We start from the raw sequence: 27,429 nt of genomic DNA, 5'->3' as shown, positions 1-27,429 counted from the left end.
ATCAGATCAAGATAAACGTATATAAAGAACTATTTCTACATTTATTTATTAGTTCCTGGTACATACCACTTCGTATACATTCCAAATTTTTAAACCATGTTGAAGATATTATTTTGAGTGAAACATTTTAGTTTTGACGATTAGTGTACCTACCTTGTGTTTACATTTACAGGAAAATGTTACTAACATTTCTGATTTTGATACTTGGAATTTCTAATCTTGTCAATTCACAAAGTGAGTATTTTTGTCCAAGTATAACTGTTTTGCAATGGTTTATATTGATTGATAATTACAAATAATATAAACGTCGTAAGTACTATTATACTGTACTACAATGGACTATGACAGTGATAGTTTCAACATCGCAAATATTGTATATACAGTGTTTACTGTGGTACATTATTATAAAGCAAAAAGGCAAATACATTTTTGTACTTAGTGGATAAAAAATATATTAAACTAGAAAGCCACTCCGAGAGTGCATACCTCCGCCTACTGTAAAATTCTCCTACATAAGATTTCTCCGGGAAAAAAATACATTTTTTGCCTTAGGTATTAGCTTTACATAGTTAAAATATTGCTGGGGTTAATAATTTGTTTAAAGATGTATTGTCCCCCAAAAACATGAAAAAATAAAGATTAATAAAATCAGATTTTGAATAGGCAACTTCACAGTTTTAATAAAGTTATTCACTTCTGTAGAAAAAAAATCATAAAAAATAATTATTTCACTTATAAAAAGACAAAAGAAATGGTTAATTTCAACCAAAAACCATTGTCTTCCAGACAATTTAGGTATATTTTGCTTTAAATTACATTTTTTTTGGTGGAAAATGATTTTTTTTGGATCAAGTTTTTGGTCATAGTGAATAACTATTATGTGATATTAAAATGGCATATTCAACAAAAAAAAATTTAAAAATTATTTTTTAGGGGGACAATAATATATCTTTAAATAATTTGCAACAATGACCTTTCTAAAATCAAGATTGACCAGAAAATGATCGAGGAGTGTCTTGAAGCTGTGCCGATTTGCGGCGCCTCTCCCTTAACCCATGTAGTAAGCTTAACCGCTTGACCAGTCGACTAATGTTTTGGTCCATATCAAAGAATATGTCCATGTTAAAAGAAGACAGAATTCGTGCTATTTAATAATCGTACGGAAGATAAGCTTTTGTGACAAACAATATATCAATTTACCTGAAAATCAATAGGCATGTTCTGTAAGTATATACCTATGTACAGAATGAAATAAGGAAGGACACACACTGGTACTAACAAAACTAATTATCAACTAACAATAGTTTAATTTGAATAACAATAGAACAGCAACGCCAAAAACAAACAGGTGAATTTGAAAAGAAATAGGTTTTTTAAAACTACTCGTTTGAAAAAACCGGTACATTAAATCAAGTTTTGTTTTAAAATTACAAATAAAAAATTATAACCCTTGCCTCTTGTCCAAAAATGAGGTTTTTTGGACAAGTAGTTCTCGAGAAAATGTAATTTCAGTTTACGTGTTACTTTAAAACTGCTCACCGGCTTTTGAAAATTGTCTCCTATCTTTTAACACTAGCCGGTCTGAAAATAATATCATTTTTGTTATTTGTTAAGTTATTAATAAACAAATTTTGTTGATTTTCAATAGGCATGGTCTGAACGTATATACCTATCTAAACCCAAAAATTCAGAACGATAACTTGAAAACTGTAGGCGCTATCGTGCTAACAAACAAACAAACATACATACATACAAATAAAGTAAATACTATACTTGGCAAAATTCTTTTTTGCCAAGTAACAAACAAACCAACAAATACACGCTACCGATTACATATACCTCCTTGGCGGAGGTAAATAAACGCCTGCCTGAATAAACGCCGCTCTCGCGAATAAGCTCCCCTGAATCAAGGCAATTTTTCGAACAAATAGGTGTCATAGAGTAAATAAACAACAGTATGTGATACAAAATATGTAATTGAATGTAAATACCATGCTCATCAATATTTTCCACAGATTATTCTGAAAATAAATAAACACAAAGAAAGACAATTTGTCAAAGTATTTTTTTTTATATCCGCTTAGGCCTATACGTTTTAATTTTACTTTAGCATTTGTTTTTCCTTTACCAACATGAGTTGACAGGATGATACAATGTAATTGTTTGATCACATATATTTAAAACAGTAATTTAAATTTAGATTTAGTGCTATTTTGTATTTTCAGAATCCATGTAACCTTCCCTTCATTTTTTAAATTTAAGTTAAGCTTCTTATTGCAATGAATGAACAAGTTTGTGTTACAGTTTTTGATTTCAACGACTTCGAATTAAAACGTTCCCATGATTATTTTTTAACCTAAATTATATCATACATACATACACGGCAAAAAAGATAGGAAATTGTAGAGGCAACGTATCAGTGTGCAATGCTTTAAAAACATTGTATTTTAATAGTTGAATAATTTTATGATAAATGCTTTTAATCTTTGTGTATTTTCATGTTTTATTACTATGGACAATAAAGAATATCAGTATCAGTATTATTTGAAATAAAAAAATACAAAACGTTTCGAAATCTACACAACCAATACATAGCGTATTTTTTTCAGTCATATTTGATAATTGTCCAGGAGATGAGACAATAAACAACACCGGCTCATTTCCTTATCCATACACTATCCCAGTAATTACAGCAACCTATTCAAATGGGATGACTGCAGACGTCCAGGTGACATCATCGCCTGCCGTTATTCCAGGTATTGTTGTAAACTTTGGATTAGGCTTAGTTCTTAATCTTCAATACACAGCGTCGGCCACTGGTGAAACGGATGTTACGTGTGAGTTTTCTGTAACATTTCTCGGTAAGTATATGTTTGTTAACTAAAACATCCTAAATAAAAAATGTTAGTTCAGTTCAGTTCAATAACCTTTATTCAATTCGATAAACATTATAACATTAAAACAATATATAATACAAATCGTCCAATTTAGCCCCTTCCTGAACTTTGATCAAGAAAACAAAATTATGTACCTTTAATATATTCGAACCCTATCCGACTTAATATTTAAACAACTTAAAATATTATGGTATATATATAAATATATATATATATACTGATGAAGGGCTAGTGTTGCCCGAAAGCTCTGCTAACTTTTCTGGCTGTTTACTTTATCGTTTTGATTTAGCTTTTCGCTTTTTTTATTTGTATCTCCATTGAGATCAAGCAACTGATACCCACAGCATTGTCATTTTTTTCAGTAATTTGCCTTTGGATTTATATATATATATATATATATAAGCAAATCAGGCACAGAACATTAATTCTAAACCACCCGGTGATATACTGAAATTTAATTAATTAATTTGAAACGATAAAGATGAGGAAATCTGTGAGAATGAGAAAAAGTCGCCCCAACCGAGACTCGAACTCGGATATATATATATATAAATTAGGCAAAGAACATTAATTCTAAACCGCCCGGTGATATACTGAAATTTAATTAATTAATTTGAAATATTTTTAAATAATGAGTCGGATAGGGTTCGAAATTCGAAATTATTATAGCAGATTGTTTTATTATTTTGTTATTGAAGTTTGTCGAGCAGTCGGATGCCCAAATGACATTGCAGTAATGAAAATATGGTACAATTAGAGTGAATTTTCACTATCTTGTAAAATTAATGAGTTATAAAGGATGAGCAAAGTACATCTAGGAAAAATTGCTTTTGATATTTGTGTACATATAAAATTATTGTGACTGGTTTTTCAAATTTTCTTGAATAAAGAATAAAAACACATGGGAACAGTGTTTTTGTTTGCCTTGTAACTCTAAATCCAAGATGGTCGCACACATTCAAATCGTTTGCCAAATTGATTAAATGTTATTTTATACTTTAAATTTAATTAAATAGATTTAGGCCTAATTTATTTAATTTCATATTATTCAACAGATACTGGTGATCCCTACTACCCAGATTGTCCAACTGAACCTTTAGTGTTTAATACAAGTGACTCTAATACGACTGAGACAACATGGAATGAACCAACACCTAGAGATGCATCCACTGGCCAATTATCGGAGTCAATGCAAACTAAACCATCTGAGACATCACCGGATAACTTTCCCATAGGAGAGACTAGTCTTACATACACTGCAACTGATGGCAGTGGTAACACTGGAACTTGTATTATAACAATTCATGTAATTGGTAGGTGAAACCTTTTAAACGACAATTTATTAAGATATTTGTTTCTAAAAGCTAAATTTTTCTGTGGAATCTAATATATAATTTTACTTGACTTGACTTAATTTCGTAATCCTCTTCGGATACACGTCATGTTGTTTTTACCGCGCCAGCGGTCTCTTTGTTGTAGCGCGTTCCGTTCTGCAGTAGTAGTAGAGGTAGGCCGGTATCATCTTTTAGTTGATCCTTCCATCTCTTTGGCGGACGCCCTCTTGGTCTTTTGTTTTTATCATCTAGGCCTAGGCCTAGTGTTTGGTTCCTAGTGTTTGAACATAAAAAATGTATGTAAGTGAAATTATATGACGTGTAGACAAATCACACTCATGCTCAGGTAAAATGTTCATCTTAAGTGTATTTTGTTACAAAAACTGAAAAAAAAAGTTATGTAGAATCTGTCGGTCTAATAATATTAACTACTTTTTTTGTATCATCACTATTACAACTAGATTTGAACTCGTCACGGTGACGAGTTAGGCTATCGCGCAACCCATCGTAACATGCACATGCTTTTTATTAGGCTTATTATATATAGTCTACAATCGGCTGCACTACAACGATTGTAACGAACAGCTGGAGTACATCAAAATCGTTCAATAAGTGTCAACAGTTGACGGTATCTGAACTGTAAACGGTTTAGTTGACGGTTAGTTTTGATTTTACACCACGCATGTTTATTTTATTGTTAGAATATGATGACTTTTTCAAATAAAAAAAAAAGTCTGAAAAGCAATTGTTTTAGTAATAGAATATTGAAAATTGGAAGAAAATTGATAACGTGTACGCGGTAAGCGCTCTAGACTATTGAATATGACGAACTGTGTCAAAAGAGACAAAATTCCTATATTTTACATTCAGGTGGCCATATGATGACGTCACAATTTCTGCATGAATTCATTCTACAACATATCTGTTTATATATTAAGTTAAAAAAATCGGGGTCACAAGCCATTACGGATAGCTGTAATCGATTCAAAATACTAATAGGCATATTTTTACTACACAAATTTGCTTACAATTACAAATTGAAAAAGGCTGTTAGTTTTGAATTATTTATAGTCAATTTAAGAATTTCAGAAAATCACGCGTAGTTACGCTACGCAACCATATTTTCATTAAACCAAAGTTTGTTGCACAACTACATATATACGTGCATCTGCTGGTCTAGTTACAACATAACTGCTACCGCCCTTTTTGAGATCTACTACGGACAAAAAAATGAAATTGTTGACAATAACAATAGGCTATCGCTCTATAGAGCGATAGCGTAATTATTGATAGTGCACATTGTTCCTAATTGCAGAAAGTGATGATAAATCGGGTATTGGTTTTATACTAGTTGTACTCCATTGAATCTTAACTACTGTATATTTTTACATTACTGGTTTTGAGAAGTACATAATTATGAATTTGTATGAAAAAATTTGTTTTATGTTATTTCTTAACTCATAAGGAGACAACGTGATTTTTAAAAACTTAATACATTTTACAATTCATATTTGCAAAATCTGATTACTTATGATTAATTAGTATTATTGATATACATTGCACTCCTTACCATAGATATCGGAGACCCTATTGTGACAGAGTATCCTAATGATACAACAAGTGATACAGACTCTGGACAGCCAACAGCTTTATATAACTGGACAGCTCCCGTTGCTACAGACAATTCTGGTACTGTTGTCATCTTTTACAAAACTTATGGAGTAACCTTTAGCAGTCCATCTTACAACTTTCCCATTGGAGGCAGTGTGGTAACAGTCAATGTGTCAGACCTATCTGGAAACAGCGTTTCAGGGACGTTCACCGTCACTGTTAAAGGTATAAAACAACTTAGTATTTCTACTGCACAAAAACAAAAATAAGAGATTATTATTATTACCTATGGCAAACTTTTCCTAAATAAGTGTTCAGTTCCCTTGAATTATATTTTGTAACATTAAAGATGTATTATCCCTTGAAACAAAAAAAAATGAAGGTCAAAATATTCTAAATTTAAATTGGCCATATCAAAGTAATTAAAGTTAAGTACTTAAGTCGCAAATTCAAGCCAAAAACAACAAGTTAACGTAATTAACAGGTAAATTAATTTGATTACATTTCGTCTGGAAAATCGTCGCGAGCAATAGTAAAGAAAGATTTCAAACCACGAGTATGCATTATGCATGATGCTAATTAGGATTGTTTACAACTCGTCACGGTTGAGAAGGTGTTTTCACACAGATCGCGAGGAAGTTTATGATTATGCACACAGAGTAGCTAAACAAGCGCGTTGCATTATGAGATAGGTTTTGATCGAAAACTTTGACTGGAAGTCAAAGTTATTTTTTGAACAAAAAAACGTCTTTATTTCAGTTAAATGATTTTTTTTCGACAAATTTTTGGTGAAAGTTTTAAAACTATTATGATAGCCTACTTCAAAATGACCCACCTTTTTTCGAAATCCCTTTTTTTTTTTTTTTTTAATTAGTCAAAGGGAAAATACATCTTTAATCCTTTTTTTGCGTAAATAAACAAATTATCTAACTGGAACTAAAACAAATAATCCAAATGCTCCAATAACCATGGAAGTATAATATAACTGATTGATATGAATGTCGTACGGATCACTGGCATACTTTAATATCAGTTCTATTATATGAATTGTAAATTTTTTTTTGTAAATCATTTTATGAATGAAATTGGCTTCACAAAATAAATAAATATTTTTGTATATTTTCTATCGTTCTATATTTTTAACGGTGGTTGAATTTTTAAATTAAAACTGCTATCGTATTAATGAACTTTTAAACATCGTAATATTTTCAAAAAGTACTTTTAGTATATTATTATTGACAGTACAATATATCAGATTCAACTGGTAACTTTGATGATAGCTGCAGTTTTGTTATCACTGTTTAAGGTAAGACTGCTTCCTATAGAAGGAAATGAAATTTGAGTTATAGTTTTATTAATGTGGTTTTGTCAAATTCAAATTTTTTTATTCCTGTTATTTTTTTGTAGATAATGAAAGTCCAATGATTGCCTGCCCAACAAATGTCACTTCAAACAATTACATCGGAGAAGGGTATGGACTAGTAAATGTCAGTACAGATATAGGAAGTCCAAATGCCACTGTCACCTGGGATCCTCCTGTGACAAGTGACAATAGTGGTGGACTTGTGACTGTAATGTCGTCATCATTTGGGTCAGGTGACATGATACCAATTGGTACTCACACAATCACTTTTACTGCAACTGATCCTTATGGCAATATGTGACTTTGGCCTCAATGTTGAAGGTAAAATATAATTACCTCTTTGTAATTTTGATAATTTAGAAAATGCAGGAATTATATTTTTTTTAAACAACGTTATGAACATATTATAGGATTTACCTTCAACACACAACACAAAAGAGAATATATTGCATAAGTAAATCCAAGTAATTACTAATTGATGATTAATTCCTTGGCTTTTATACAAATTTTACATCTTTACTGATGAACCCATTGTCATTTTCATCAATAATTCTTTATCACATGCACTATAATTGTAATAAGTATCATTATTATTACTTTGCATATATGCAACGGCTTGTTTATTATCTGTTTATATGGTATTAGTTTGAAAAAATTAATAGTATACTGTATCAAAATGTTATTTCGCAACCACGAATCGACTATTAGGTGACATTCTACCATTAAAAAAGTTTAATATGATTATAGCTGTAGTCATTCTTGTTTCTTCATTTTGTATTATTAGATAATGAGGATCCAGTCTTGGTTTGTCCACCAAATATTACTGGTACTACTGCAGATGGTACAAATCAAACGTTCAATGTCAGCTGGACTGATCCAATAGTAATTGACAATTCTGATGAAGATATAACACCAACGTCCAAGTACAATCCTGGAAATAATGAATTTGATATTGGTAGAACTGATGTGTTATATGATGCAGTTGACAGTTCAGGCAATGCAGGAACATGTACCTTTACAGTTACTGTTACTGGTAAGCATAAATGGCTTTCATTCTTTCCTCTGACGTATTTAAATTAATTAATATAGAAATGTTTTTAGAAAATAGTCAAAGATGCTAGTTATAACTTGAACAGTGGCTATAACTATCATCTTGGACAATTCATTTATATAATATTACCAATCAGTTAAACAACTAAGGCTAAATTCAGACACATGACTTTTGTAAGTTCGTCGTTTATATAATCCTTGAAGTACTAATTTTTGGCAGGCTTTCTAGCAAAATGCCTTATACGTTATTAACATAACAATTATTATAACATTTCTTATATTAAATATTTATGTTTAACCTACAATTTATAATTGTAAAACTTATATTCACACTAATATTTACACTGAATAAGCATTCAACTCAAATTTGCCTCATTTGATTGAAAAGTCAACCATCCTATTTCCTTATAAATAATAATTTAATGATAAAATAAGTTTCTTCATTACATCTTTAGATGATGAAGCACCAGATATTATAGATTGTCCAATGAATATGATTTTTAACACAACAACTGGTGAGGCATTTGCCATCAATGTCACATGGGTTGAACCGACATCTACTGATAACTCTGGAGGAACTCTTGTACCAGTAGCAGACTACACTTCTGGTGATAATATGTTTGGAATTGGGAACACAACAGTCCAGTACAATGTATCAGATTCAGCTGGTAACTTTAATGATAGCTGTAGTTTTGTAATTATTGTTGAAGGTAAGTGACTGTACTTTCTAGAAGGAAATTAAAACTGAGGTACATTTATGTGGTTATGTCAAATTTAATTTCATCATACCTTTTATTTATATTGTGAATAGATAATGAAAGTCCAAGGATTGACTGCCCAGCAAATGTCACTTCTAACAATTACATCGGAGAAGGGTATGGACTATTAAATGTCAGTACAGATATAGGAAGTCCAAATGCCACTGTCACCTGGGATCCTCCTGTGACAAGTGACAATAGTGGTGGACTTGTGACTGTAATGTCGTTATCTTTCGAGTCAGGTGACATGATACCAATTGGTACTCACACAATCACTTTTACTGCAACTGATCTTTATGGCAATATTGACAACTGTGACTTTGGCCTCAATGTTGAAGGTAAAATATAATTACCTCTTTGTAATTTTGATAATTTAGAAAATGCAGGAATTATTTTTTTTTTAAACAACGTTATGAACATATTATAAGATTTACCTTCAACACACAACACAAAAGAGAATATATTGCATAAGTAAATCCAAGTAATTACTAATTGATGATTAATTCCTTGGCTTTTATACAAATTTTACATCTTTACTGATGAACCCATTGTCATTTTCATCAATAATTCTTTATCACATGCACTATAATTGTAATAAGTATCATTATTATTACTTTGCATATATGCAACGGCTTGTTTATTATCTGTTTATATGGTATTAGTTTGAAAAAATTAATAGTATACTGTATCAAAATGTTATTTCGCAACCACGAATCGACTATTAGGTGACATTCTACCATTAAAAAAGTTTAATATGATTATAGCTGTAGTCATTCTTGTTTCTTCATTTTGTATTATTAGATAATGAGGATCCAGTCTTGGTTTGTCCACCAAATATTACTGGTACTACTGCAGATGGTACAAATCAAACGTTCAATGTCAGCTGGACTGATCCAATAGTAATTGACAATTCTGATGAAGATATAACACCAACGTCCAAGTACAATCCTGGAAATAATGAATTTGATATTGGTAGAACTGATGTGTTATATGATGCAGTTGACAGTTCAGGCAATGCAGGAACATGTACCTTTACAGTTACTGTTACTGGTAAGCATAGATGGCTTTCATTCTTTCCTCTGACGTATTTAAATTAATTAATATAGAAATGTTTTTAGAAAATAGTCAAAGATGCTAGTTATAACTTGAACAGTGGCTATAACTATCATCTTGGACAATTCATTTATATAATATTACCAATCAGTTAAACAACTAAGGCTAAATTCAGACACATGATTTTTGTAAGTTCGTCGTTTATATAATCCTTGAAGTACTAATTTTTGGCAGGCTTTCTAGCAAAATGCCTTATACGTTATTAACATAACAATTATTATAACATTTCTTATATTAAATATTTATGTTTAACCTACAATTTATAATTGTAAAACTTATATTCACACTAATATTTACACTGAATAAGCATTCAACTCAAATTTGCCTCATTTGATTGAAAAGTCAACCATCCTATTTCCTTATAAATAATAATTTAATGATAAAATAAGTTTCTTCATTACATCTTTAGATGATGAAGCACCAGATATTATAGATTGTCCAATGAATATGATTTTTAACACAACAACTGGTGAGGCATTTGCCATCAATGTCACATGGGTTGAACCGACAGCTACTGATAACTCTGGAGGAACTCTTGTACCAGTAGCAGACTACACTTCTGGTGATAATATGTTTCCAATTGGCAACACAACAGTACAGTACAATGTCTCAGATTCAGCTGGTAACTTTAATGATAGCTGTAGTTTTGTAATTATTGTTGAAGGTAAGTGACTGTACTTTCTGGAAGGAAATTAAAACTGAGGTACATTTATGTGGTTATGTCAAATTTAATTTCATCATACCTTTTATTTATATTGTGAATAGATAATGAAAGTCCAAGGATTGACTGCCCAGCAAATGTCACTTCTAACAATTACATCGGAAAAGGGTATGGACTATTAAATGTCAGTACAGATATAGGAAGTCCAAATGCCACTGTCACCTGGGATCCTCCTGAGACAAGTGACAATAGTGGTGGACTTGTGACTGTAATGTCGTTATCTTTCGAGTCTGGTGACATGATACCAATTGGTACTCACACAATCACATTTAAAGCAACTGATCCTTATGCAAATAGTGACACTTGTGAATTTTATATCGAGGTTAAAGGTAAATTAAAATAAGTGTTTCAATAATAATTTTTAATAATTTAGAAATTTGTAAACTCGATGTAAACTCGACACTGATCAAATTTGAATATTTAAAACAATGTTTACAATTTAAAACATTTTTTTACAGTACCTGATTTTTTTAAAAATTCATTTGTTGTTTTATTAGTAATATCCTGAATTCATATAGCACCTAAGTGCCGATTATTATTTATTTACAAATAAGTAAAATTATTGTATTCTTTTATTCTATAATTAGATGTGGAGCCGCCGAATCCGACATGTCCTTTCATTGCGTATGGTGTTGCTGATCCTGAAAGTCCCAATGGCACTGTCAGTTTTAACATTACTGTTGTGGATAATGTTCTTGTTGCTATATTTTCTACCAACTATACATTAGTCAGCCCAAGTATTATTGACATGGTTTCTTATACATTTACAAGTACTGGTGTATTTCCAATTGGAGAAACTATAATTGAATACACATTCTATGACAATGCATCACCAGCAGCCAATCGGGCCTCATGTTATGTTACAGTAATAATTGCAGGTATTTTTACTTTTTTCTTATTTCTTTTTATTCTATCTATGGGATTCATTAATTGATTCATTAATATTTGATCGTAATTATAATCATCATTTTATTTATTGCTATATATTCATATGATATGTTTACATCTTCAACGTACCAAAGCTTTTCGTAAATTGCGCGCTGTACACTTTTATTTATTTTTAACAATTTAACGTAAAGAGACAACAACAAAAAGAAGAAATAGACCAAAGTGTTTAGGAAAAAAATGATCATACAGTAACTATCTTTTAAAAAGATTAGACCAATCAGTCTTCCATTATAGCTATATAAGTACTAATTTACTGCATTATTCAACTAAATATGCATTGAATAACCTAATTTGGACAAGAAATCTTTACCGGAAACATTCAACTGTTAGACACATTAATGATTTCCACCAAAATTATATTTGCATTATGAGAACAGTGCTATCAGAAATTAATCAGTTCAATGAAAATTCTGTGTGTAACTTACAGACCATTGATATTAAATAGATATTAGCTGCTAACGATACAGAGACAAATCATTCACTCTTTTTGCTAAGGTTTAAAGAGTGTTGTAAATGCATTGGAGCTAGCTCAACAAACAAAAATACATACTAAAGTAAAATCAGTAGAAAACTAATTAGATGAAATTTCGAATAGAAGCAGAGGCAAGATAGAAGTTTTGATTAACTGAAATTACCAAACAATAGTGATATTTGAATTTGAATCAAAGAAAGAAGTAAAACTTTGTTGTTCTTTGCAACCGCAAATGTTCATTGTGTTTGGGAAGAAATGTGGAGCAGTGTATTTTACATGACAAAGAAGAGTCAGTTAAAACTGGCACTACTTAATTTTAAAGGGAATAGAACCTTGCATATTTAGATATCAATAAAGCAATACATAACAAGCAATCTTCAACTTCTCAAATAACCCACAGTAATATATACTATATTAACAAATAATGTATATCCCACAGATCAAGAAGCTCCAGATATTATCAATTGTCCAATGGATATGATTGTTAACACGACGGTTGAGGCATTTGCAATCAATGTCACATGGATAGAACCGACAGCTACTGATAATTCTGGAGAGACTCCTGTACCAGTAGCAGACTACACTTCTGGTGATAATATTTTTCCAATTGGTGACACAACAGTCCAGTACAATGTCTCAGATTCTGCTGGAAACTACAATGAAAGCTGTAGCTTTGTTGTCAATGTTGAAGGTAGTTTAATTATGACGGTTCAAAGTCAAGGAATTAATTTAAAAATTAAAATTGCATCTAAAAGTTGGGATTTACTTAATATTTTTGATTGTATTTATGTTCTTAGGTGGTCCATGTGATACTGATCTTGTGCTTACAGAGTGGCAACGTAGTATTCTATATGACCTTACTTCCGAATCTCCAATATCTGATGATTTTATAGTAGATGGCTGGTACAAGCTGAGAAATCAAGGTGATAGGATCGATATTAGAATGCCAACCTCATCACCAGGAAGTTTAAAATGTGGAACTTTATTCCCAGTTTGGATTGATGGTTTGTTAACTGCTTTTCAAATATTATTATTCATAACAAACTAAATAAAGATGTATAACTATGCAAAGCACATTTGAGTATGTATTAGTATTTATGAAAGAGCGATATATAAATCTAGTGAAATAAATGACAATAATGATTCTTTCATCGAACCAATTCTATAGATACATATCCAGAACTTGGAGATCCAATCAAAAGTGTTACTGGCTGCATAGATGTCAGTGGAGATCCATGTGCCCTCACTGTTCCAATTTTCCTTTTGGCTTGTTCAACTGTAAACAATGATCTATATTTTGTTCATTATTTCGTTGACACTCCTGGTACCTTAATTGGATATTGTACAGGTAAGAATATAGTACTTTTAAATTAATTCATCTGGTTCCGAATATAATTAACTGGAAAATTATTGTTTTTTTGTTGAAGCAAATACACACACAATCGGTATAAATATTACGTTTCGTTGACATACTGTCACCTTCTTCAAACTACAGTTTCAAATCGTATAATAGAAAAAAGATGGAAATGTAACCATTATTTAAAAACTACCTTATTTATTATAGGTAAATATAATGAGAGCCATTCTATATTATGACTAATTTACATTAGTGTATAGTGCATATTGAAGTTCGTTATGTTTAACCTGCTTTTTGTTTACTTTGTATAACACCTGAAATGCTTTGTTTTATACTCATCTGCAGAATATATATAGTAACACTACTAATTAGGTGATCATTTAGAATAAAATGATCACCTATTGTTATTGTATGAAATCTTTATTGTTATTATTATTCTTCTTCTTCTTTCTGTACACTTTTGTTTAGCAATTATCTCAAAAAGTTGAATAACAATGATCACAAAAATTTCACAATGTCTTTCAAATACTTTAACTTAGCCATAATAAGCTTTTCAGCGTGATCACTCAACCGTGACGTCATTAATACGCGATTTTGTGAAATCACACTATCAATCATATCTCCATAACTCTTTATCACATATCAATAAAATTCACTATACGTAAACTTCAGGTGAAGGATAAAAATATTAACAAATAAAAACTTACATTTTTCAAGGTCATGCACGTGAAATTGCGCGTTACAAATTTAAAAAGCTCCAAATTAAGTTTTGATCAATTTAGAGCATGAGTTAGGCCATTTGCGTGTTTCAAAAAATTACTGCGCAAAAATGCGTTTTTGCGTGCGCAATTCCTAAAATGCGTAAAAAATATGAATTTTTTTTACAAATCGTATTCTACTCACCATCCTTAGTACATTCACCAAATTTGAGTCTGTTCCGACTTAAAATAACGCTATACGAGCAGGTTAAAAATGACAAAATGCGCACATTAATTGTACAAAAGTGCTAAAAATGGTAAAAAATAAGGCCTTTTTAAAATTAATATAACTCTTCAGAATGCACGATGACCCCCAATTTTTTTAACTTATTCTGGAAGCCAATGAGTTGTAGATATAAATGTATATACACATTAGACGTACAAAATGGTATGACGTCATCATTTGGCCACATTAATTTTTAAAATAGGGTTTTTTCCCCTTTTGTAATGGACCACCATATTCAACAGAGCGCAACTCGCTTATCTGTGATCGATTTTCTTTAAATTTTTAATATATTCTACCTCAACCAATTATGTTACTTATGAGTTGCCAATATTTTCATTTGGATGATGTCATCACGTCTTAAAATTTAAATAACGGTGGTTACGTAATTTCACCTACAAGGTATACTTGAATACCTTACAGCTCTTCTGAATTAAAGTTGACCTTGATGTTTATAACTTATTATGAGAGCTGGTGAAATGTAGATATGAATTATTATAGAAATTAAGCCTATCGGATGTTGTGACGTTATCATATGGCCAGTTGAAGTTAAAAAGTAGTTTTTTCATCTCTTTCGTCAAAGTTATACAATTTTTAAAGAGCGCGCACCGCCCTTCTACGTGCCAAATTTTCTTCCAATTGTTATATTTTATTGCTCAATTCATTATCTTTCGATATTGTTATCCACAAGTTTATTTTGATAATGTCATCAGTGCCGAAAAATTAGAACATGATGTGTGTCCGTAATTTCACCAATGCTACACTGTATATAGATATACAGTATATACTGTACATAATGTATATGGCATATAATAGGCACAGCACTATAGTATAACCGTATAATAGGATGGCATACATCAACATTTTCTGATTGTATTTTAACATACGTGCATGTTTAAAAAATATTAATGTCAATAAAATTATAAAAATGATCACCTATAATTCGTCAAAGTGACGAATTAAATTCTAGTTAGGTGATCATTTAGAATAAAATGATCACCTATTGTTATTGTATGAAATCTTTATTTATTTTTTTTTTTATTTTTATTCTTTCTGTACACTTTTTGTGTAACAAATATCTCAAAAAGTTAAATGTCAATGATTACCAAAATTTCACAATGTCTTTCAAATACTGTAACTTAGTCATAATAAGCTTTTCAGCGTGATCACTCAACCGTGACGTCATTTATACGCCATTTTGTGAAATCACATTATGAATCATATCTCCATAATTCATTATCACATATTAATGAAATTTACTACACGTAAACTTCAGGTAAAGGTAAAAATATTAGCAAATAAAAACTTGCGCGTTTCAAGGTCATTCGTGTGAAATCGCGCGTTAAAAATTTGAAAAGCTCAAAATTACGTTTTGATCAATTTAGAGCATAAATTAGGCCATTTGCGTGTTTTAAAAAATTACTGCGCAAAAACGTGTTTTTGCGCGTGCGTAAAAAGAAAGCTTAAAAAATACCAATTTTTTGTACAAATTGCATCCTAGTCATCTTACTTAGTACATTCACTAAATTTGAGTCCATTCCGACTTACAATAACGCTATACGAGCACGTTAAAAATGACAAAATGCGCACATTAATTGTACAAAAGTGCTAAAAATGGTAAAAAATAAGGCCTTTTTAAAATGAATATAACTCTTCAGAATGGAAGATGACCCCCATTTTTTTTAACTTATTATGGAAGTTGATGAGTTGTAGATATAAATGTATATACCCATTAGACGTACAAAATGGTATGACGTCATCATTTGGCCACATGAATTTTTAAAATAGGGTTTTTTCCCATTTTGTCATAGACCACCATATTCAACAGAGCGTAACTCGCTTATCTGTGCTCGATTTCTTTTAAATTTTTAATATATTCTACCTCAACCAATTATGTTACTCATGAGTTGCCAATATTTTCATTTCGATGACGTCATCACGTCTTAAAATTTGAATAACGGTGGTTACGTAATTTCACCTACAACGTATAGTTGAATACCTTACAGCTCTTCTGAATTAAAGTTGACCTTGATGTTTATAACTTATTATGAGAGCTGGTGAAATGTAGATATGAATGCATATAAAAATTAAGCCTATCGAATGTTATGAAGTTACCATATGGCCAGTTGAAGTTAAAAAGTAGTTTTTTCATCTCTTTCGTCAAAGTTATACACATTTTGAAGAGCGCGCACCGTGCTTCTACGTACCAAATTTTCTTCTAATTGTTATATTTTATTGCTCAATTCATTATCTTTCGATATTGGTATCCACAAGTTTATTTTGATAATGTCATCAGTGCAAAAAATTTAGAACATGATGTGTGTCCGTAATTTCACCAATGCAACACTGTATATAGATATACAGTATACAGTACTGTACATAATGTGATATGACATATAATAGGCACAACTAAGCACTATAAGCGTATAATAGGATGGCATACATCAACATTTTCCGATCGTATGTTAACATACGTGCATGTTTAAAAAATATTAATGTCAATAAATTTATAAAAATGATCACCTATAATTCGTCAAAGTGACGAATTAAATTCTAGTTAGGTGATCATTTAGAATAAAATGATCACCTATTGTTATTGTATCAAATCTTTATTCTTCTTCTTATTCTTATTATTTATTTCTCTCTGTACAAATTTGTGTAACAATTATCTCAAAAAGTTAAATGTCAATGATCACAAAAATTACACAATGTCTTTCAAATACTTTAACTTAGACATAATAAGCTTTTCAGCGTGATCACTCATCCGTGACGTCACGTATACGCCATTTTGTGAAATCACATTATCAATCATATCTCCATAATTCATTATCACATATTAATGAAATTCACTACACGTAAACTTCAGGTCAAGGGTAAAAATATTAGCAAATAAAAACTCGCGCGTTTCAAGGTCATGCGCGTGGAATCGCGCGTTAAAATTTTAAAAAGCTAAAAATTAAGTTTTGATCAATTTAGAGCATGAAATAGGCCATTTGCGTGTTTTAAAAAGTTACTGCGCAAAAACATGTTTTTGCGCACGGGATTTTTAAAAAGCGTAAAAAATAAAATTTGATGTACACATCACATTCTACTCATAATCCTTAGTACATTCTCCGACTTTGAGTCCATTCAGACTTAAAATAAAGCTATACGAGCACGTTAAAAATGAAAAAATGCGCACATTAATTGTACAAAAGTGCTAAAAATGGTAAAAAGTAGGGCCTTTTTAAAATGAATATAACTCTTCAGAATGGAAGATGACCCCCAATTTTTTTAACTTAATATGGAAGCAAATGAGTTGTAGATATAAATGTATATACACATTAGACGTACAAAATGATATGACGTCATCAAAAGGCCACTTGAATTTAAAAATTAGTAATTTTTATCTTTTTGTGTGGGTTATCACATTCAATAGAACGCATCTCCGTTACTTGAACCCAATTTTTGCACAAATTTTAGTATGTGCTTGCTCAATTAATTATCTTTCTCATGAGTTGTCAACATTTTTATTTTGATGACGTCATCACGCGTAAAAACTTAAAAAACCAAGGTCGTGTATTTTCAGCTACACCATACATTTGAATATCTTACAGCTCTTCAGAATTAAAGGTGACCTTGAAGATTATAATTTATTATAAAAGCTGATGAAATGTAGATATGAATTCATATAAAAATTAGGCCTATCGGATGTTGTGACATTATGAAATGGTCAGTTGAAGTTAAAAAGTAGTTTTTTTCTCTCTTTCGTCAAATGTATACACATTTCAAAGAGCGCGCATTGCGCTTCTACGTGTCAAATTCTCTTCCAATCCGTATATTTATTTGCTCAATTCATTATCTTTCGAAATTGTCATCTTCGAGTTTATTATGATAATTCCATCATACCAACAAATTAGAACATGATGTGGGTCCCGTAATTTCACCTATGCTACACTGTATATAGATATACAGTATATACTGTACATATTGTATATGACACATAATAGGTACAACTCAGCACTATAAGTGTATATGCATCATGTCATAGGATGGCGTACATTTACGATCGCATGTTAACGTACATGCATGTTTAAAAAATGTTAATTTCATTAAAATGATGAAAATGATCACCTATAATTCGTCAAAGTGACGAATTAAATTCTAGTGAGAAATTGTTTTTGTACAAAAAAAAATGTTTCTTCGCAATTTCTTTCTGTACAGATTTTGTGTAACAAATATCTCAAAAAGTTTAATGTCAATGATTACCAAAATTTCAGAATTTCTTTCAAATACTTTATCTAAGTCCTAATAAGCTTTTCAGCGTGATCACTCATCCGTGACGTCATTTATACGCCATTTTGTGAAATCACATTATCAATCATATCTCCATAATTAATTATCAGATATTAATGAAATTCACTACACGTAAACTTCAGGTCAAGGGTAAAAATATTAGCAAATAAAAACGCACGCGCACGTAGGGTCATGTGCGTGAAATCGCGCGTTAAAAATTTAAAAAGGTCAAAATTACGTTTTGATCAATTTAGAGCATGAATTAGGCCATTTGCGTGTTTTAAAAAATTACTGCGCAAAAACACGTTTTTGCACGTGCGTACTTAGAAAGCGTAAAAAATAAAATTTTTTTTGTACAAATTGCATTCTACTCATCTTCCTTGGTAGATTCACCAAATGTGAGTCCATTTCGATTTAAAATAGTGCTATACGAGCATGTTAAAAATGACAAAATGCGCACAATAATTGTACAAAAGTGCTAAAAATGGTAAAAATTAAGGCATTTTTAAAAATAATATAACTCTTCAGAATGGCAGGTGACCCCCAATTTTTTTAACTTATTATCGAAGCCAATAAGTTGTAGATACAAATGTATATACACATTAGACGTACAAAATGGTATGACGTCATCAAATGGCCACTTGAATTTAAAAATTAGGAATTGTTATCTTTTTGTGTAGGTTATCGCATTCAATAGTGCGTATCTCCGTTATTTTAGCCCGATTTTCGCTAAAATTTTAGTATGTACTTGCTAAATTAATTATCTTTATCATGAGTTGCCACCTTTTCATTATGATGACGTTATCATGCGTAAAAATTTGAATAACTCGGTGCGATTAATTTCAACTTCAGCGTATATTTAAATATCTCGCAACTCTTCAGAATTGAAGGTTACCTTGATGATTATAAATTATTATGAAAGCTGTTGAAATGTAGATATGAACTCATATAAAAACCAAGTCTATCGGATGTTGTGACGTTATCATATGGCCAGTTGAAGTTAAAAAGTAGTTTTTTCATCTTTTGCGTCAAAATTATACAAATTTCAAAAAGCTCGCATTGCGCTTCTACGTGTCAAATTCTCTTCCAATCCTTATATTTATTTGCTCGATTCATTATCTTTCGAAATTGTCATCTTAGAGATTATTTTGATAATTCCATCATACCAAAAAATTAGAACATGATTTGGGTCCCGTAATTTCACCTATGCTACAATGTATATAGATATACAGTATATACTGTACATATTGTATATGACACATAATAGGTACAACTCAGCACTATAAGCGTATAATGCATCATGTCATAGGATGGCGTACATCAACTTTTTACGATCGTATGTTAACGTACGTGCATGTTTAAAAAAATGTTAATTTCATTAAAATGATGAAACGTACGTGCATGTTTAAAAAAATGTTAATTTCATTAAAATGATAAAAATGATCACCTATAATTCGTCAAAGTGACGAATTAAATTCTAGTTTGAAACTAGAATTTCACTTTGACGAATTATTGGTGATAATTGTGATAAAAGATAAATTTACTGACAATTATTAAAAAAACCCAAGCAAACGCAACATGCACGTACGTTAATATACAAGCGCAAAACGTTGATGTATGCCATTCTATGACCTGATGCATACGCTTACAGTGCTGATTTGTGCCTATTATGTGTCATATAGCATATATATACAGTATATTATAATACAGTGTAGCATAGGTTAAAGTACCACATGTTATTAAATGAACATTTCCATTTTTAGATTCTCTTTTACCTTGTGAAACTAACGTGACGTCATCACTTGAGTTCCCACCATGTGACGGTAAGTTCTACATACCCTTTGATAACAGCAACAAAGAAAAATATTGAACAATTTAAGAGAATTGAATGTTGTGAGATAAGTCATAAGCCAACGAAAGAATAAAGTCTTCATAGATTCTCTGCAACCGTAAAAACTTTGGAGAAGAAAGGAATGTCAGTTGAACATGGCACTACATTTGAAAGGGAAAGTGGCACTACATTTGAAAAGGAACATACAATGACAAGCAGGTTGTAATGTAAAAAAATATTCAGAAAAGCAAAGATTGATACTGTACATGGAAAGCAACTAATTGACCACCAGGGAAAGGAGAGATGCTAAACTAGAAAGAAATAATGACGGAAAGAAACAGCAGATTACAAGTAGTTTGCTGAATTACTCCGAAGCAATATTTGCATCATGAATATTCATAAATGTATTTATTTTAATAACAGCTTATAATATGCCTATTCATATAGAAACAAATTAAGTGCTCATATTATAACCCATAAGATCTCTTCCAGATTTGACTTATGTGGACTTACCGACAAATTTAGCAAGCATGCAATGCTAATTGAGTAGATTTATACTTTACTATGTGAATTTGAGAATGTCTTTCTACTAATTATTTAATAGCAGCAGTACCTATTCATATCGATAATCTCCAATAGCTAAAATAACCCATAGTAATATGTACTATATTAACAATATGTTTATCCCACAGATCAAGAAGCTCCAGATATTATCAATTGTCCAATGGATATGATTGTTAACACAACAACTGGTGAGGTATTTGCAATCAATGTCACATGGATGGAACCGTCAGCTACTGATAACTCTGGAGAGACTGCTGTACCAGTAGCAGACTACACTTCTGGTGATATGTTTTCAATTGGTAGCACAACAGTCCAGTACAATGTCACAGATTCAGCTGGTAACTTTAATGATAGCTGTAGTTTTGTTGTCACTGTTGAAGGTAAGAAAAGAAGAAATTGAGCTAAAGTTATGTGAATATGTCAAATGTGATCTAGTTTTACTTTTCAAACGAGAAGCAGGATGTACAGTAATTTAAAACTTAGTAAATTAGCATTAAATATTAAAAAGTAAATACAGTAGATCCCCTATTAAAAGACGCTAAAGAAAAAGTGTGCTGTGTCAATATGAATCTAGGGTGCGCATCAGAAAGTGACAACGTGCATGAGAGGGACATACCTGTTGAACTCTGTCAATCAGTCGGCAGTTTATGAATATTTCAATGATAAATGAATTGGTAATTTATAGAATTATTAAGATGTGAAGTATAGTAAAACTACAGCTAATTACGGACTTGAAATCAACACAAAAAAGTGCACATGGTAATCGAAAACACTTTTAATTCAGAGGGCGAGCGCAGAGCAGATGAAACATGATGCATATTCATAATAATACTTCCTAAAATGGGACGCCCTCTCTCGGATTTTCAGAGAAAGTTTTTGGGAAAAATATTTTCGCGGGCCGGCATGGTTTATATATCCGGCCATGGGGTACACAACAGATGAGGTTGCATAGTTAATAAATGACGTAACAACTAAAAAATACTGTTATTTTTTGCCTTCTTTTAGTGTTTATCCTTAAAATTCTGGAAAGCGATATATCCTATCGTGTGCGGCCCATCATGGAAAATCAGTGTGCCAAATGTGAGCACATACCGTTCAGAGGTTTCGGATGAGATGCGTAAAGTTACGCGACAAAATTAGTAGCATTAATATATAGAGTATTTAGTTTTTTGTACTACATACATAATTTCTGTTATTGTCTTATTTTCTTTTTAGAGCAGCCTAACATACTTTAAAATGTGTTTTTATATTAGATAATGAACGCCCAGTTATTGACTGCCCAACAAATGTCACTTCAAACAATTACAACCAAACAAGCTTTGGTTTAATAGTTATTAGCATGGATGAAGTACATCCATTTGCGACAGTGACCTGGAACCCTCCTATGACAAGTGACAATAGCAATGGAATAGTGACTGTAGTGTCATCACCATATGAATCAGGTGACATGATACCAAGTGGTGTTCACACAATCACATTTACAGCAACTGATCCTACTGGCAATAGTGACAACTGTGATTTAAGTTTCCGGGTCCAAGGTACAAGGTTTTCAAGAATTTAGTAAATGTTATAACTACCTACTTATGAACACATTTACCAGCAGTACCAAATTAAATGTTGAGCATTTTAGTTATTATTCTCATTCTTTTTCACATTGGATATGATAACCAGCAGATGATTAGTGTTTAACATACTTGAACATGAGAATGAAATGAAACATTGAAGGAAACAGAAAACCCAAACTTTTAAAAATGTAATAGCTTAAAGAAGAATAAAGTTGTAATAACCAAGCTGCCACAAAACATGCAAAATGTAAATGTTAATAACTGGCGAAGGAATATTCTAAAGAGAGTACAACATTCAGTAACAAATATAAAGTAGAAAATACAAAATGGAGCTGTAACTTGGAGGTTAACAAGCTTGTCCTCCAGTTCCAGGCCTAAGGTTCAATTCTGATGATCTGCTATGGTTCATGACTGTTTTCATTCCACTCCCTAAGCCCAAATGATACTCAATTAATATAAGCATGATATATGTCATTGGTGAGGTACTTTCTGCTGAATATACTTTATTTAAAAAATATTATTTTACAGGAGATTTCATGTTTGTGACCAACCTTGGTCCTCCAGGAATTTATATGTCAAGTATAGGTTCCGGTGATACCACAGCTTTAACCTTTACTCCAGCAATTCAAATTGTTGAACTAACCAGACCAGTGGCTCTTGATTATGATGCCACCACCTCAGCACTATACTGGTCTGACGTCATCACGTCTTCAATTGAATATTATTCATTTGTCACAAAACAACACAAAGTTTTAGTGTCTTTTGAAACCGGAGGTAAGAACAAATAATTATTTTCTATCTAGTAGGATAATTCATTTATAGTGTGGATTCCTTAAAAAATAGGGTTCCTGGATTATCTGTGATGTGTTATTAATTATTAGTGATCTCTGGCCGAACCAGAGTATTAAGTGTATCGTAACTGTTTAATCTTTCTCATGTATATTTTTAGGTAAGTTTTAATAATTAAGTATTTCCTAATTTGTGATTACAACATTTTAATTCAGGCGTGGATGGTTTAGCTATTGATGGAATTGGAAATAAACTTTATTGGACAAGTACTTCAGAAGACAGAATTGAAGTAATAAATTTGGACGGAACGGATAGAACAGTTCTTTTTGACATGACATTGGTTGAGCCACGTGCAATTAAAATAGACACTGTAAATGGGTATGTAATGAAACTAATAAAAACTGGTTCGTTTTTTATCTTGTAACTTGGAGATAAACTGTTTCAATAAAAATTCCACTACGTTCTGAATGTCATAACATAACCAACACGGCTCATTTACTATTGAAGAATGTTAATATATTTCTATTTTATTCTGAATCTAATTAATGTAAATAAGAAAAAAATATTTTTGAATGTCATTAGTGATAACACATTGGCATCTTTCAGTATAAAATAAAATAACAAAATATAGTATAGAGCAACTTAAATCTTCATAAAGTAATTAGTAATTTAATGTTTTAATTGTAAAAAAAGATACTTATATTGGACTGATTGGGGACCTGGAAATGAGATGATAGAGCGTGCGAAGCTAATTGACTTGAACGCCACTAGAACCGCCTTGGTGGAGACAGGACTTATATATCCGAACGGACTTGTTTTATCAGTTCCAGGTAAATTATTGGAAACTATAATATACATAATTATTACATTGAGTCCACGTGAAAAAAATTAATTTGAAATATTTTTTCAAGAACAATTAAATTTAGTAATGGTAATAATAGCAATAGACGATGGTTTAAGCTATTTTTTTAAAGATTTTATTTGTGTAAACAGTTTAGTTTAGTTTTATCACTATAATGGTATCTATATATAAATGATGCTAGATATGCAACACAATATAACCGTCCTGAATACCTACCATATCGATCTCAGATGTTCCATGATATGTAGATTCTATCGAGCATTGCTGGAACACCTTCGCTCAGATGAATGATTTGCAACCTTATTTTTTTGTTGTTGATTATCTTTGAATCGGTGGCATTCACGGTGCAAGAGACAACACAAAACAGAACATATTGAAAAATAAATTTCATAGATAAGTTGGGGACCCTCATGAAAGTCCATCACTCATATGATCACGGGCAGTGCAAAATATTTTCGGCCGGACAGGTGTGCATTTAAGCGAGTGACAGACAAACAAAGAGACAGATATATAGATATTTTGTATAATTATATATGCTTGTTGAAAAAAATACCGAGATACAAACTATTTTGTACAACATGCCACCGTTCTATTATTTTCAAGATGGAAAGATGTATTGGTGTGACGCAGGAACAGATAAAATTGAAGAAGCTAATCTTGATGGAACCAACCAAAGAACAATAATAGATGTAAATGGACAACACCCGTTTGCTATCGACATTTATAAAAACTATCTATACTGGTCAGATTGGAGGGGAGGCGTGTATAAAGTTAATAGAAGGACTGGAATATCGTCAATGCAAAGTAACGATGGCCGACTTAATCAACCAGGAGGTTTATACATTTTCACTGGTAATATTTGTATTTGATAAATATTTTTAAATAACTATTTCCCACTGCAAGTTCCAATATAATAGCATAAAAAATATATTAAACCGAGTTAAAATATTCTATATTTTGTTCTAAACATTACTCTTCAGTAAAGTGGTGGTGTTGTTTAATTGGTTTTGACAAGGTTCTTGCTAAAATCTTCGTTAAAGTTTGCATGTTTATTTACGTTAACAATAGACTGCGATAGGGTATTCCATGTTCTAATAGTATTTTTATTCACGAAGCGGAATCTCTAAAGAGATACTAATAATAATACTATCTAGGTCGTGCCCACAGGTAGTTCTCGAATACACAGTAATTTCAGCGTAAAAAATGTTTGTTTTTTTTAAAACTGTAACGCAGGACTATAATACATTGTCGTTTACAGAAACGAATAAATAGACACGATGATTTATGTAGTCAACTAAAATTAGCACCCTGTGAATAAATTCCGAAAGAGAAACTTATCACACAAAATGAGTATTTTTTTATTTGGACTGATTTAAACAAACCGAATGTATGTGCTTTGTATATAAAATTACTGTTGAGTGATGGGGAAGAGATACGTACACAGAGGAACAACGTTTTAAATATATTCTTTATCCACTCAGTAACGAAATATGTTTTCATTTTTGTTTGAAGTTTATCCCCCAAGGGCAAATAAATTTACCTACTTGTGTTAAACCAAATAATTATACTGGAAGGGACTGAGAGATTGGAATGTTCCATTCATCGCAAATCAATACATTTGTATAAATCAAATCTATCAAAATAGTATTTCTTAAAGAAAATCGGCCTGCCTTCATCTTTATGATGCATTACTCGAGCTGTTCAACCGGGTTTCAGCTATTAAAAACAATCTTAGAAGGAGATAGGTTAATGCGAAACATCCTCGTATTAATGTGTGCGGGTTTTTTTCAAGATGGAAATCCATTAGACAGTGTATAGGCCTACCATGATCGGAAAACACACTATTTGGGGCAAATCGTTGAACCTAAATTTGTTTTAATTACAAACCAACTTTATATACCATCGAGTTAAAACTCTAAAAGTAACGTGTGATTTACCTAATTTTGCCTTATGTAAATTTATATATAGATATTTGATTTGATTTGATCACTTTATTTCAGAATAAATATTCTATATAATATATACAACAACAAATAATACAAAACCGGAAAATCAAACTAAAATAGGTTTTTCCCACTTAGTGTAGGGATTTGAATATCGGAACAAATAGTTTGTGGTACACCTAACCAGATCGTTTTTACTATTCACAATTCTTAATCTAAAACCATGGACGCACTTGCGTACATGCTCATAGAAAGAGAGAATTCTCCTCGTGGCAAACATATTACTAGCACTACAGTGCTTAGGTAAGCCTAGCAACATTTTCAATGAGTTGTTGTAGCACACCTCCAAAGATTTAATAATCTTAACAGTGTGGTTAGACCATAACATACAACAGTACATATTAGTACAAAACGACATTACATCTACTAAAACGTCTACTAAGAGTGTTACCTCGAATGCAAAGAGGTCGATACTGGCGATTAATGTCATTAGAATCATCTAAATTTTTACGTATAATATGACCTAAGTAAATCACTTCATTGACGTAAGATATATAAAACAACAGGTACAGAACATGAATTCTAAAGCGCCCGGTGATATACTAAAATTTAATTAATTAATTTGAAACGATAAAGAATGAGAAAAAGTCGCCCCAAATGAGATGTCTTAGTCACACTCACACACTCAAAGCCTCATGCACTTGGAACAAACCTCTACAATACATTCGAGCGCTCTCACACAAGCATTCCTTAAAATAATATTGACATTTCTAACAGAATATATTATTAGGATAAAAATTCGCTCCAACCAAGTTTAATGCTGTCTAGAGAAATGTTCTCAGTTTTTATTTCCTATGTTCAGAATCATAAAAATATTGTGGTTTTTTTTATAGATAATGTACCTTCAGCTATTGACTGCCCGACAAACGTCACTTCAGAAAATTATATCGGAGAAGAATTTGGTTTAATACAAATTACCACAGATGAAGGGAGTC

At 31.3% G+C, this 27,429-nt stretch overlaps 2 protein-coding genes across 2 annotated transcripts in view; both read left to right on the top strand.

Moving 5' to 3' along the window:
* The window catches only part of LOC144835405 (hyalin-like), a 60,827-nt gene continuing 33,398 nt past the window's right edge, over positions 1–27,429 (top strand). The window contains exons 1-4 of the mRNA XM_078690490.1: positions 1–234; positions 2,610–2,861; positions 5,807–6,067; positions 7,250–7,367. Coding sequence (XP_078546616.1) covers positions 177–234; positions 2,610–2,861; positions 5,807–6,067; positions 7,250–7,367 — 689 coding nt within the window. The 5' untranslated portion in view covers positions 1–176. The remainder of the gene's footprint in view (positions 235–2,609; positions 2,862–5,806; positions 6,068–7,249; positions 7,368–27,429) is intronic.
* LOC144858709 (hyalin-like) lies at positions 7,493–27,402 on the top strand. Its single transcript, XM_078714807.1, has 19 exons — positions 7,493–7,526; positions 7,990–8,238; positions 8,711–8,965; positions 9,067–9,351; positions 9,815–10,063; positions 10,536–10,790; positions 10,892–11,176; positions 11,435–11,725; positions 12,707–12,958; positions 13,065–13,271; positions 13,436–13,615; positions 20,644–20,703; positions 21,404–21,655; positions 22,529–22,813; positions 23,369–23,614; positions 23,845–24,007; positions 24,323–24,459; positions 25,095–25,180; positions 27,328–27,402. The coding sequence occupies exons 1-19, from the start codon at positions 7,493–7,495 to the stop codon at positions 27,400–27,402; spliced, it is 3,846 nt and encodes a 1,281-aa protein (XP_078570933.1).

Source organism: Antedon bifida, chromosome 2, assembly GCF_963402885.1.
Source record: "Antedon bifida chromosome 2, ecAntBifi1.1, whole genome shotgun sequence".
NCBI classification, from domain to species: Eukaryota; Metazoa; Echinodermata; class Crinoidea; order Comatulida; family Antedonidae; genus Antedon; species Antedon bifida.
This window is presented reverse-complemented; position numbering and strand designations above follow the sequence as displayed.